The sequence below is a fragment of the Acomys russatus genome, chromosome 6 (assembly GCF_903995435.1).
Source record: "Acomys russatus chromosome 6, mAcoRus1.1, whole genome shotgun sequence".
In the NCBI taxonomy this organism is placed as follows: Eukaryota; Metazoa; Chordata; class Mammalia; order Rodentia; family Muridae; genus Acomys; species Acomys russatus.
In genome coordinates this window covers 48,461,266-48,475,439 of record NC_067142.1, presented here as the reverse complement: position 1 = coordinate 48,475,439, position 14,174 = coordinate 48,461,266, and the positions used below count along the sequence as shown (strand labels likewise).

The following is a 14,174-nucleotide window of genomic DNA, read 5'->3' as shown; positions in this document are numbered from 1 at the left end:
ATAGATAGTGGAGTAATTTCTCCAAGATTGTCAAATACAAATGGACTGGTTCTTTTAAACATATCTTTTCCTGGATAATTTTCATAATTATTTTTATTGTAAATAGTTCATTATTTTTTTTAATAGTAAGGGGGCTATGTAGTGGTTATAAACATGTTTTTGTTTTGATCCCAAGTGTGGGATGGGGAACAGACTTGTGAGAGATCAGGTAATGTTTATCCACTAGAAGACGAACCACCTCATGTGGGGGCTTGGTTTTTGCCAGCTGAAACACATCTTAGTACAGACTCTGAGAGGAGATATATTTATGAGCCCGAAACAGGAGGTGGGGCTTTTTGTGTCTTGGTATTGTTTGGCTATTCATCACTCCATTTCGAGATGTTCCTAGAGAGACCGCTCCAGAGAACGCTTTGGGGCTCTGGGTTCCAGCTGCTGTTCCAGGTTCCAGCAGCAACTTTGGTGGAATTGCTGGTCTGCTGAAATCCTGCCGACTACTCCAGAGGAACCGCTCCCAGGAACTGAGTCTAAAAAGGTCTACTTCTCCTGTTCCCATTAACCTCTTTCTCTCCTGTCTAGGGTAGGTGGGTTGGAAGGGAGGTGTAAGCATTAAATAACCTCAAATCAAGTAGGTTTGGAAAAGGTCGAAGCCTACAAATGAATGTCGGAGATTTAGAATGAAAGGATGAAACTTATTCCAAGTTGCAAGCATCTATCAGAGAACTATGCCTAGAAACTGAGAAGTCCTGAGTCTCACCTGGATGTACAGCCATGACTGCAGGTGAGGCTGATCGGCAGTAGGATTTGATTTCCTCCTGTTCAGGTATACATGCACAATCAGTGGGCAGGTTGCCTTAAGACTTAAGGTTTTGCCGATTTTGTTCAACAGAAGAAAAAAAGTTTAAGTATTGATGAGATGGGAAGGCAGGCTGGGAGTGATTCTGATTCTGGGAAATTTGGTGGAGACAAATGGATGGGGCATGGAGGGGGCGGGTCTTGATGCTCTTCAATCCGGTGAACAAAGGCGAGAAATAGGATGCGATGACTACAGACTGAGATCACATCACATAGAAATGCAGTTTATGCAGTATAATAACCAAACACAGTGACCGTACACATCTTAATGACTAAGAGCCAAAAAGTCATAGCCAAAGACATACAAGAGATTTCTTTTGCCTGAAGGCACGCGAACACAGACTATAGCTCCCCCAAACAGCAAGTCTCCTATGACAAAGGACGGATGGGGAATTTTCTTCAGAAAGCCTATCATAGTCGTATGGCGAATGCACTTCTGGTGGGTACATGGCTGGTTTAGGATGTACACTACGGGCCACGTTCAGTTAAGGGCATGCTCAAAAAAAGGGATTATGTCAGATAGCAATGCCCTCTCCAAGATGGCTGGAAGACTGACCAGGTTATTTGGCTTCTCAAGATGCTGACTGGGAAATCAGCCACATTTGGCTTGTGTCACAGTGGTCACTGGAATTGCAGTAGCTTGAGGACGAAGGAATCAAATGGCACTCTAGGCCAGACAGGCAATAGGAAGGAACAGCCAAGAGTCATAGAGGGGCACAGAGTAGTGTCTGTAAATGTGATCCCCCACGCCACCCCCATGTCCCTACCTTTGCCCAGAGGCTCCTATAGCCAACCTCTTTGCTGAAATCCCTTCCTCCCTCAAAGCTGCCTAGGCCACTAAAACGTGCCTGTGTGGAGTGGCCTGGACTTTTGCCCTCCTGGACCTGCTCCACACTCAGAAAACCTTCCCCCAGATTTCCATGTGTTCAAGGCAAAGGGCCCTTTCAAAGGCCGGTCAAGAGGAATCTGGCTTTGAAACGGTCTATCCCTGTGGCTGCTAGCAAAAAGACAGGCTAGAATTGAATAGTTTAATAGCTCTAAGGTAGGGCGGAAGAGTGGCTGCATGGCTTAGCATATCTAGTTGTAGCAGCTGTCTGGGGCTATTTGTAGGGGGAACTTTGATTAGCTTACACATGGAAAAAGCTGGAAAGAGTGAGCAGAGAAAGCGGAGGAAGGCCGTTAGCTGGAGATGGCCCAGTGATTCCTGTGGAAACAGCCCTCTAGACTGAAGGTCCTCTAACTTTGGTCTCGTTGGTTCTTGGATCAAGCACACGAAGAAGCTTTGACTCTGAGAAGTCACATGCTAGTGTAATGTTGCCTCAGCATTACCTGCTGCTGTCAGTAAGATGGAACTGGTGGGACAGGTCCCAGGCCTGCAGAGCACCACAGGACTTCTAACAGAACTCTCCCACCTTAACCTAGAAACGTGTATTCTTTTACAGATCAGGAGTCTTCGAGAGGTCCATCAGTGGCATTCCTTTTGAAGAAAGTGGGTGGTAATTATTCCCAACACAAGAGCAAGGCTAACAGTTAGGTCTGCTAAGCACCTAATAGCAGATAGGTCCTGGTATTTACTCTTCTCCATTAGCCTTTAAAAGACTCGCCCTCTTAGTAGATGGATCTCTGAAGTTTGCTTTACCTAACTTCATAGTCTAGCAGTGATACCTTGACTGTCCTGGAAGAGTGGGGGACATAGTGAGGCTGGACTAATTAATTGCTCAGACAAGGCCAGAACAGATGCTATCACTCCTAACCTTCAATTTCCAAAGGGAGACACCCTAAGTAGGAAGAGAGTGCGACTGAGCAAAGAGCAGGCAGAAACTGGAGGAAGAAACAGTGCTGAGAAGGCACGGAAGAGGGTGACTTACTGGGACAGCTCAGGTTGGCTTGTGGAGTTAACCCTCCACTGCCCAGTCACTGCACTTGGCACTTTGACTAAGATGCTTGGAGCTTGTTCAAGTTTTACAACTGATAATGATCATTATGCAGTCTTTATATCTGCTTAGAGATCCTGAGACAGGACAATCGTTCAGCATCATTGTAGAGTTTGACCAAAAGAAAATGGCTTCTTCGGGATGAAAGGAAAAGGGCCAGGGCTACTATGGTGGTTTTAATGAGATGTACCACCACTCGTGTCCTTTATTTGAATACTTGATTTCCCAGTTGGTGACACTGTTTGTGGAGGTTCAGGGGGTGTGGCCTTGTTAGAGGAAGTGCTACTGGGGGCACACTTTGAGGCTTCAAAAGCCTCCTGCCCACCCACCCCATTTTGCCATTTTCTATCCGTGAGCTCTCAGTTGTCCTGCTGCCCTGTCTGATGGGTGCCACTCCCGGCCATGATGACAATGGACTCATAAACCCAAAACTGCCGTTGGTCATGCTCTTCGATATAGCAACAGAGAAGTAACTAATAAAGCTACTTTTGATGATGACATTAAAAGAGGGCAAGTCATTTTATTAAATATAAGTAAATTCAAGACATTAATGCTACTAATATCAACACAGAATTATTAGTATTTTTTAAACTCTAGTTTGAACCAGACACTGAGCTTTAGAACGGATGTTTGCTTGGGTTTCTATACTCCAAAAGGCCCCAAAGTCACAACCCTGGGGTAAAGAGAAAAGGAAAGCAGAGATATCAAATTCTAGACATTTTTTAACAATGATTCTAAAAATTCAAAATTTAAAACTAGACCAGAATATTTACATGTTTTATTAAATTTACAATCAGTAATATAATCAAATACACAATTATATACAAGGATTATATACATTTTGCCCAGACTTTTACATCACAGTACATAGTTTCCATTAGAAATATTGTATACATTTATCACCGAACAATAAAACCCAACAACAGCAGTGTTACAGCACCTGTTAGTACAGACAGCTTTTTCATAAATTACATCATAAGAAAATATACGCTGTAAATTGGGCTTTTAAAAATGTCTTTTATAAAATCTGCACATACAATGTTTCATTCACAGAATGTTTTTTTCTATGTTCTGACTGTAGCCTTGTGCATAAAACGACCAGTTGGAATATTTACTAAATTCTACCCACCCCTCTAAAATTATAAGCACTATTTGAATTACTTAGGCTGAGCTTTCTTTATGATGAATCTGGCATGGGGTTTGGTGAGAGAACAAATGCTACCTTTGCTCTAAGAAAGGTTTATATGATGATAATTTAAATCCAAAGAATTCCCAGGAAAATTGTTACCGTAGTGAAATTAATGTCAGAGAGTGCATAATTTTTCCATTTAAAAATACCTAGCACTGCAAAGAAAAAGGAAAAGTAAAATTACAAAATAATTTGTTCTGAAACAATTATACTCTTTTTGGAAGCTTATTACATAGGTTAAAAAGAAAACCTACCTAACAAATACCCCACCCCAAACATACCTAGTAAATTACAGACCTTTCACACTTAAATTTTATGGGAGAAACATTGCAATTTAGGGCATATAATTTCAATGGATTTTTTTATGTGAGGAAAAAAGTATACCTAATTTTACTAGGTAAACAAGTTTTAAACTTGAAAATACCTGAATTAAATACTTGCTCTAACAGCTAACTTTCAGCTTTCAGGTAAGATCCGTACTTGATTCCAGGTTTGTAAACATTATATAAATCTTTCTTAGTCAAACAATTTTATGGCTGTGGTGATCATTTCAGCTCTATTTCTAAGCAGTCAACATTTAACTGAGGTAGACCAGATGTTTCTAAATTCAGGGTCTCAGAATTCCCTGAATCTTCAGCAAGTAAATAAAATATCTATGAAAGGTTTTTAACAAACAACAATAAAAAACATTAAAAAAAAAAACCTATGTTGTTGGAATTTTCCAATGAACTGAAAGACTATTTTGTGGCAGTATGTCAAATAAGAAAATGAATGTGGAATCAGACTGTTCTGACACTGGACAAACGCCTTCTTTCTTAAGTAGGGGAAAGCTGGTATTATCCCTTCTAGATAGTAAGTAAAATATCTTAAAATTATTTCTTTAAAGTACTTAGTTTTCTGAATAAATCAATAGGTGCATTTAAATCTTAATGGAGGCAACAGCGCCTTCTAGCGGCCAAAGGGATGGTAAGTGGGAGTAAGTTGGCTCTTCCTAGTGTGCCATGGGGTTCTTCATGCCTTTAAGTTTTCAGGGGGAAACAATGCTGTTTTGATAACTTAAATGAGTTAGAGTTAGACAACAGTGGCTTTGAGCTACAAATACAAAATCAATACATAGAAGGCTTCTTTAATCAAAGACTCAGAGGAGCATCTGTTCCTTTTCTCCAAGCCCCAGTCCTATAAATCAAGTCAAGTCATTAAGCTTCAGCGATTCTGGCAGCTTTGCAATGAAGAAGAAAGCACATCCCCCCTTCTCTACACTCTACGCATTACGGCTCTATCTTCTCGCACCAAGCTTCACATGCAGAGAGACTTAAAATACCCATTTTGGTGTCAGTTTTAACTACAAGCCAATAAAGGCCTTGCTTCCTATTCCCATCTTCAGTGAATTCTCTAAGATTTATTACTTACTGACAAAATTTGTTTAGCTGGAATTTTTGAAAGCAGGTATTTATCTCCTTATAAAAGGGCTTGTTTCCTTAGGACCTAAGACATACTGTACATGAATATACACACAACTACCACACAGCACTGCTGTCTTTAACAGCTCCACAAATCATCTAACTCAGTACCTCAAAACCATGTTTTAGAGAAAGGTTATTGTGTAATGCCATGGTAAAAAGGAATTAAGTCTTTTAAATATTCCTTTAGAAGTAATTAAAACAAGTTTAAAAATAAATAAAATTAATAAAACCATGATTTCAATGTAGAACTATTAATAAACAAAACCAAAAATAATTAAATGTGGCCAGCTCCAAACTGCCACCAAGAAGAAAAAAAAAAAGGAAAATCTTTTTCTTTTACTTATATGGCTATATAGTTTTTTACACAGGTCACCAGAGACTGATTTTCAAGTCCACATCAGGAGGAATATTTGTTAAAACAAAACAAAACAAACCTAAATCCATGATTTAACAGAAAATGTGACAGACTCCTCAGGTCTGATGTCAGAAACCAGCTTCAAAGGAGAAAGACAGTAGTCACCAGGGGTTACAAACCACTACCACGGTTTATCACACTCGGTGAGATAGACCAGGACTTGGAGAGGAGCCTTCTGGGATGGAGTAAGGCTGATGGCTAGAGTATCTGCGTAAGAGACCTGAACCAGAAGACAATCTACCCCACAAGGATCTAGTGCTGATTTCCATTTAGAGTAGTCACAGCTTCCCCTACGGTGGCCCAATGGGAAGTTGATATTGCGACACTATAGTCACCCCAAGTAGTAAGCAACCAGTTCCAACAATAGCTACATGGCCCTCTCCTGGCCCTGTAGTAGGTCTTCACAGAGAAAACTCACTGGAAAAAGTACACTGACTTCACCTTTGGTTTAAATGCTAAGGACATTGTTGGGAGAGAAAAAGAAATCAAGTGGTCTTGGCCATTTGTCAGGTGAAAGTGATGAGCAGAAACTGTTGTTACCATGAATGCATCTGCTTCATAAGCCATAAGTCTGTGACAGCAGCAAAGCTAGAATGCCACAATCGTCCCCAAAGGGCTTCCGACCCCAAAACCCAAGGGCAGTGAAGCTTCCTTCAGTTAGAAAGCTGCACTGACTCCTGTTCTCACTTTCCATCAGCCGATTTGTTTCTTGCCTACCTAGGATTGGCCAGTCATCTTCCCCTGGCCTCGGAGCTGCAGGGTATGTGATACCACCATGTGAGGGGTGTGAGTTTCCACTTTGGATGGGAGAGTTTCAGTCAGGTCAGCTCTAACACAGCACGCTCCAGATTCCTATGGTAACTACTTACCCCAGTCAGAACGCGCTTGAGCAATGCTCCGAGCCTCCCGGGAGAGCCTGCTTGGTATAGGGTGTCAAAAACCACAGTTCACCGCTTCTTTTTAAATATCTACCAGCAGCGTCTTCACAGAGAGTCATAGTTCATCCTTCTCCATCATTTCAAAGGCTTCTATGTCTTCATTCCAGTCTGCTAATATGGAGTCTATAGGCTGGGCCTTTGTACCCCAGCTGACATTAGGAGTGGAATCTTCCTCAGTTTCGGATTGTTCTTGAAGTTGGTTATCTAAGTCTGTACATTCACCATCGAGACTTGTAGTCTCATGGCTTTCTGTGGAACTAAGTATCTGTTCAGAAGGGGAGAAGCCGGCAGCTTCCTCAGTGTCTGCTGGAGCTGATGACTCTGAGTGAGAATCTAGAGGGTTTTCAGGGGTCTCCTGATCAACCAAGTCCACTGCCTGAGAAAGCGACAGCATCTGCTCCACACTTTGATTCTGAGAATCATTTTCAGAAGACGACTGGTCTTCATTTTCCATTTCAGGATCTGTACAGGAAAGAAACAAATGTGTCACTCTCCCTCTTTGGCAGTCACCTGTCTTTGCAGTAAAACTAAGAAACAAAGCAGAACCACACCAATGAAGAACAGTAAATAGTGGCCCTGAGTCAAGGCCTTGCAGTCAGGGTGTCTGTGTGGCTGTGGTAGGAAGTGCTGGCAATGACAATAAAGTCGCTCCAAACGGAAAGGAATAATAATATTTAATAGCATAATGCTGACTTGGTGAACTATTAGTAACAAAAGCACTAAATAAAAAATTTTAAATCCGTATAAAATTTTAACACATGACTAAAACTGATTGAACATTGTGGCTAGAGGTGGCTCAGTGGCTAAGTGTGCTTGCTGGGCAATTACTAGGACAAGAGTTTGGATCCCAGCACCAATGTAACAAGCTGCTGTCTCACAGACAGCTATCACTCCAATTACAAAGGATCCTATGGTCTCCATGTGCATGCACTAGTATGAACACATATGTACACACTTGCACATGTGATCAGGCACACACACACAATTTATTAATACTTAAATTCAAGAAAGCTTGTACACAAGAACATCCTAAATAAATAACATTTAATATTTTAATAGCATAAATCATTGCTAAAATTTGAAATCATATTTCTTAGAAAAGTAGAATTACCACTCAGTGATCCACATAGATTCAAATTAAAAAAAAAAAAAACCCTGAATGGTTACAAGTATTAATATGACTCATCAAATAAAATATTTCATAAAGAACTGAGATTGTTAATAAAACTATTACTGCATATCTATGAACTTTAAACAAGTATTCTAAAATTCTCTAAGAGCCTGAGTAGGTAAAGCTTTGCAATGAATAAAATATAAACACCCTCAAAGCTGTTTACATCGAGTTCCTACAATGAAGAACTTAAACAGCCTTGTCACCCACAGGCCACATCCTGTTTGGACCGTTTCTGCCGTGCAGCAAGAAGAACTCACCCTGGTGCCCACTGTGCTGGTACCAGAGAGAAAGGAGGAGCGAACACTGACACTATGCCTGTCTTTAAGCATCTTACAGTCCAAAGAGAACATAATTCCACCAAAACTGGATGTAGTTTGCATACACACATGTATACAGTAAACAAAATCCATGTTTAAAAAAGGGAGCTAGGCATGTGCTACCAGAAAAGCTTGGGGTAACAACGTCTGAGGGATCCTTTAGAAAGTAAGCTGAGCTCAGGGTCTGAGCAGGAGAGAAGACAGAGCAAACAAAATCAAACTAACCCTTGAAGGAGATGTGGACAAGCAGGCACATGCTCGTGAGTATGTGTGTGTAGTCACCCTCTCAGAGAAGACTGCTTTCTAGGGAAGTTTCTGGACACGCATGTGCACACACGCTTACTCTCCCCAGTGTAGGCTCTTAGTCTTTGGATGGTGTGACGGTTTAAGTAAGAATGGTCACACACAGGATTAGGGACTGACACTTGTCCCAGCTGCCCGTGGTAGTGCTATTGGAAATGTAATCCTAACCAAACTCTCCTGTAAGTTGCCTTTGTTGTGGTAGTTATCACAGCAGCAGAAACGTAACCAACACAGTTGGCTTTCTGGTTTTGTTTGTTTGTTTGCAAGGGAGGCTGAAGGTTCAGACATCTTAGTTTTCTTTCTCTTAAAAAAAAATGTAATACATTTTTTTCATTATTATTTTACTATCTCGGTTTTCTGGGCTGTAAAAGAGACACAGTTAAGTAATAAGTTAGGAACCATGGGGGTGAGATAAGAAAGGGAGCTCAGAACTCACTGCGCTAGGCTAGGTTAAGTTCAAAGAGCACAATAAACTCCTCAGTTCCTCTCTGAATTGTATCATTCTATTCTAGAAGGATGGGACAGGGGCAGGGCTGCCCCATCTAGTAATAAAGACCCTCCCGAGGTTACATGTGATATATTATTACTCTGCTGTCTAGCTAATGGCATAAATAACAGAATTACCAGGGGAGATCAGAAAAAGGAAATAGAACTATTACCTATATTTCTAGGTTGTGACTGTGACTAAGACTATAAAGTGTGCTGATCTGAATGAAAATGGCCCCCAGAGACCCATAGAGAGTGGCACTATCAGGAGGTGAGGCCTGGTTGGAGGAAGTGTGTCACTGGGAGTGGGCTTTGAGGTTTCAGAAGCTCAAAGCAGGCCCAGCGTGACTCTCTCTTCCTGCTGCCTGCTGATGTGAACTGTCAGCTCCCTCTCCAGCAGCACGTCGGTGTGCCGCCATGCTTCCTGCCATGACGATAATGGAGAAGCCTCTAAAACTGTAAGCCAGCCCCAATCAGATGTTTTCCTTTATAAGAGTTGCCATGGTCATGGTGTCTCTTCACAGCAATAGAAACTCTAAGACATAAAGCAACTCTAATTTTAAGAAATACTACCAAAGTTAACAAAGTTAGTAAAGAAAACTAAAATAAGTGCAAGAATCAGTAACTTCTCAACAGAAGAGCCAGCAGTTACAATTTTTCATTCTTTCATACCATAAATAAAAACCCTACAAAACAAAATTATGACAGGTACAAGGCTCTTATTGCTTAAAAAATAGTTATAATAACAGTAAAAAATAAGAGCTGAATAATTGTATAGATGCATTCCAGTACAGGAAGTTGTCACACTTAACAGTTTTCTATATTCTATAAAAAGTATGCAAATACATGATTCCAAAATGAATCTCATTTCTACTTCTTTTAGTTTGTGAACTACACAAAATTAAAATTTAAACAGAGTCAGTAAGGGAAGAGCTATCATAGGAAATGTATCCAAAGGAAATTTTTTACATTACTTGCACAGAAATAAGCAAATAGGTTAGAAGACCAGAAGTGAGACTTCTGGGGACCCACAGAACAAACAGGCAGGAGCAGCAGCCGCGCCAGCCTGGGCTTTGAGAGGAACCACCCTCAAAAGAGCTGGGGTTAGCCATGTAGTTACGCCTTCACTCCAAGGCGCCTGTTGCCAGTCTAAAGGGCTGAAACATTGATTCAGAAATGGCATATCAGAAACAAAGAGACAAAAAGACTGAGAAAAGCCCAAAGACCATCAGTGGGTCTGGCTAATAAAAGAAGATAATGTTGGTAAGAGTCTGAGTGTTAGGCAATCACTCACTCACCAGCACTTTCTGTGGTAACTGAAAGCAATGCTAACACAGGTAAGAAGAGCAATGTAACTAACAGTCATGCAATACAGTCATTAAAGTATACAGAAAAAAAAAAAAACCACCTTACATTCTGACAAGAATGAGAAAAGAAACAGTACACATAAGGTGGCATTTGATTTGGGATTAGAATGGATCAACTTCTCAAAGAGGAAAAGCGCCATAGGGTGTGAAAAACAGGTCAGGTAAATCCAGAGGCAGGCAAGCAAGGCTTCCTCACACAGGCGGGCTGCTCTCCTCCAGGCAGAGGGTGGTCTGCCTGTGCAAGGCGATCCTCACTAGAATCAGTCCAACGCTAGGACAGCGCATTGCAGCTACTTTGGATGGGGTGATTTGGGGACTGATGCTGCTTGGCTTAAATTAGGGCAGTATAAGATGGGACTCTTTTTCATTTTAATCTTTCCTCCATTTTCTGTCTGCTTTTCTACCAGACAAACACGAATACAGTAGTAGCCTTGAAAGCATTTGTCTCCAGCCCACAGGGCACAGAGGCCTGTTCTGTAGGCCTCAAGCATAGCATGCAGAGACTTCAAAATGCTCATGTGTTCCTCCATAGTGCTGAGAGGAGGTGGAAAACTGACTCTAAATTGTAAATTGTCTCAATTGAAAGGTAACCAACACAGGTTTTGTTTGTGAGATGGGGCTGAAATTATTAAATATCTTTTAAATTTCAAAATTTAAAGCAATGAGACATTAAGAGCCACAGTGTTCAAAGTTTTCTTTATGAACAGAGTGTGAAGCCGGGCATGGTAGCCCACGTCTTTAATCCCAGTACTCGGGAGGCAGAGGCAGGTGGATCATCGTGAGTTTGAGGACAGCCTGGGCTACAAAGCAAGTCTAGGACAGCCAAGGACAGAGAAACCTTGTCTCAAAACAAACAAACAAACAAACAAACAAACAAAAAACCTGAGTATGAGCACCTTAACTTTTAGAAGTGTCAACAGATTCCCCAAGGAAGCAACGTTTCTACTTGATAAAGCCCTAGTGCTTCAGCCTCTGAAGATGTGTAAGATCTGAGCACTGCTGCCAGCAGGTAGAAGGACGGTATCGGATATTCACATTGGAATAGTCAAACCTACCAGAAGAGGTTGTTGGGTCTGGGAGGGAGCCTGTAGGGCTTCTATTTCCTGTATTATACGTGCAAAGGACTTCTCAATCGGCAAGCCACGTTGACTTCATTTTGAAGGATGATTTGAAGATACTTTGCTGCTTGGATTGGGTGCTTATTACTTGAGGGCTCTTGCATAATCCTAACCAGAACTCGTGATGCAGAGCTGGGAGACAGAAAGGTCTTCGAGGTCTCCTTTCATGTCTGTCAAGTACAGATGAGGAACTGCTGCACACAATGGCCTGCGAGTATGTCTAAGTGGGGACTCTCTTCTGGGCCTCAGACTCTTAACTCAGCACTGTGGGGACCACAGGCACCTCTACTTCTAACAAGCGCATCACTCGCTCCTCGATGCAGGGAAGTGTGACGGCCCATGGCATGGGACAGATTAATGATAGCCACTACAGAGTCTAACTTCTTAGTTATTATCCTGAGTGAATAAAGTGGTTGATCCAATTGAATGAGTGTCGCTGATTTATCTTACAGTGATAAATATTAGTAATTATAACGTGTTGGTTTGGCTAACACAGTTGTACATCTCTCAAAGGGCTACGATATACACAAACTTTAAAACCTTTTATCAAAGGAGCAATGTAGGATTAACAGCCCAATAAAGTCATGGACCATCCAAGTGCTTTAAATATCATTTGCATAATGCCTTCTTCTTGCAGAGTTTTTAAGGGAATACTATTCCTTAGCAAGTTTTTTCTAGTAGAACTGACTGTTCTTCCTACCCTTTTCCTGGTATGGAGAGTACTTTCCTTCCCTTAATCATATAGCCTTAACCCATGTGTGCCCCTCACCTCCACAGGAGCTTAAAAAACAAGCTAATATTTTAAATATTTTATTTTGTATGTAAATAAAAAATGATCCAAAGTAATAATTTCTTATACAACAATGCTGCTGTTAGCGTGACTCTTGTACGGACATGGATTAGTGAACTCATGTAGAGTATAGAATATATAATTAATAGAATTGATTACGGTAGGATTGATAAATAATTATTATTATGGAATAACTGACTACAAATAAAAGTTAAGTCATATATTATCATGGTACTCAGTGAAACAAAATTATATAAATAATTGGTTTATTAAAACAAAATTATATATGTATGTGTGTATAGTACATACACATACATATATAATTTTTTTTAAATGTAAGATACTTACTACTGTTAATAATGTAGCTTGGAATCATTTTACCTTTTAATATGGCTGCTGAAATTCCAATGGTAGCACAAAACAGGGGAAAAGCAAAGGCATTACAGTTATACAGAGAATTATTAATTTGCCTGTGTTTGATGCACAGAATAGGAAGGGTGTCAATTTTGAAAAAGGGCCCCAGGAAAAAAGAAATCAAGTACACAGAAGGGGTTGAAAAGATGCGGAGTTGCTCGTATTCTGTCTCGTCTACACACCCTTACACACCCCTCTCATTCATTCTGCTGCTTGTAAGTAGCTCACAGTTCAGACTCTCAAAGAGCAAAGCAATACAAGAAGACAGAATGCTGATTAGGCTGGCACTGTACTATTAGCATTTAAAAAAAGATGTTTCAAAAAAATAAATAAAAAAAGATGTTTCCTTTGGAGTCACACTGACTTAAGTTGGTGTTTGAATATCTGTCAACACCCTTTGGGCTTACTACAACGCCACACATGTCACACATTCCTGTGCGGGGCATGGGAGAGCGCAGTCCCTCCACAGGAGCCTCCTCCTAGAAAGACTGCTGCCAGGAGCAGGACCATAGGCCACACCTGACCACTCGCTTCACCTAGCCTCCCATATCCTCAGCTGTGAAAACCGTACAGCCTTGACACAGTGGTTTCAAATGACTAACAACACTTCAGCCTGACAAGAGTATAAATTCTTATGGATTAAGGTAAGTGTATAGCTCTTCAGGAAAGCCGTTTGTAATGCCTACAGTATAAAAGCCCATGTGCTAGCGAGGCGGCAGCAGGGAGAAGCTGGTGAATGCCTAATGCCTTCCCAAGAGTGGACATGACAGTACAGGCTGCTGGTAAGGCTGCTTCTCTCATATTGTACAGCACACTCCACATATAGAACATGTAATTCTAAAAGCATTCTAACTCAGCCAGCAAAAAGTTTACTATTTATATTAATAAATTGCTATTAATATTTTACAACATTAATAGTAAATTATAAAAAGACCTTATTTAGTATTTAATTTATAACATATACTTTTAATTATAAAAACAGTAAAATTAAATGGTAAATTCTAATAATATTAATAAAATAAAAATAATAAATTACTATTATTTCCTAAGAGAAAAATTCTAAACCACTGTCAGAAATTTTTACTTGCTTTACCAGTGAACCAAAAATAAAAAAAGCCTATGTCACTTTTGTCCAGATTTTTGCTACTGGGCTAACAGGACTAGTGCATCAGCCCCAGCTGTTACCTCGGTCTCTTGCTTTGTCAGAAAGGAGCACCTCCACCTCCTGGTGCTCCCGGATGGCTTCCAGGATGATGCTTCCTTCTTTGCTGAACAAGAACAGCATGGGGATCTTGATGTCATCTGTGTCTTTCCCGTCACCTGCCATCTGGAATAGGGGGGCAGTGTCACTACTGCTCCCCTCATTGTCATCTAGCCAAGAAACAAACACAGCAATCAGGACATCTGCCCACTT

At 40.8% G+C, this 14,174-nt stretch overlaps 1 protein-coding gene across 5 annotated transcripts in view; it reads right to left on the bottom strand.

Annotated features, from left to right (window-relative positions):
• Positions 1 to 6,365: 6,365 nt before the first annotated feature.
• Edem3 (ER degradation enhancing alpha-mannosidase like protein 3) overlaps positions 6,366 to 14,174 on the bottom strand; it is a 59,155-nt gene continuing 51,346 nt past the window's right edge. For 4 of the 5 annotated variants that reach the window (XM_051147562.1, XM_051147564.1, XM_051147563.1 and 1 more), the window contains exons 19-20: positions 13,946 to 14,131; positions 6,366 to 7,253 (exon numbers count right to left, since the gene is read on the bottom strand). In XM_051147562.1, the coding sequence (XP_051003519.1) occupies positions 6,847 to 7,253; positions 13,946 to 14,131 (593 nt within the window). In that variant the 3' untranslated portion in view covers positions 6,366 to 6,846. Of the gene's footprint in view, positions 7,254 to 12,588; positions 12,743 to 13,945; positions 14,132 to 14,174 lie in introns of those variants that run through there. The other variant, XM_051147566.1, reaches the window with a different exon arrangement.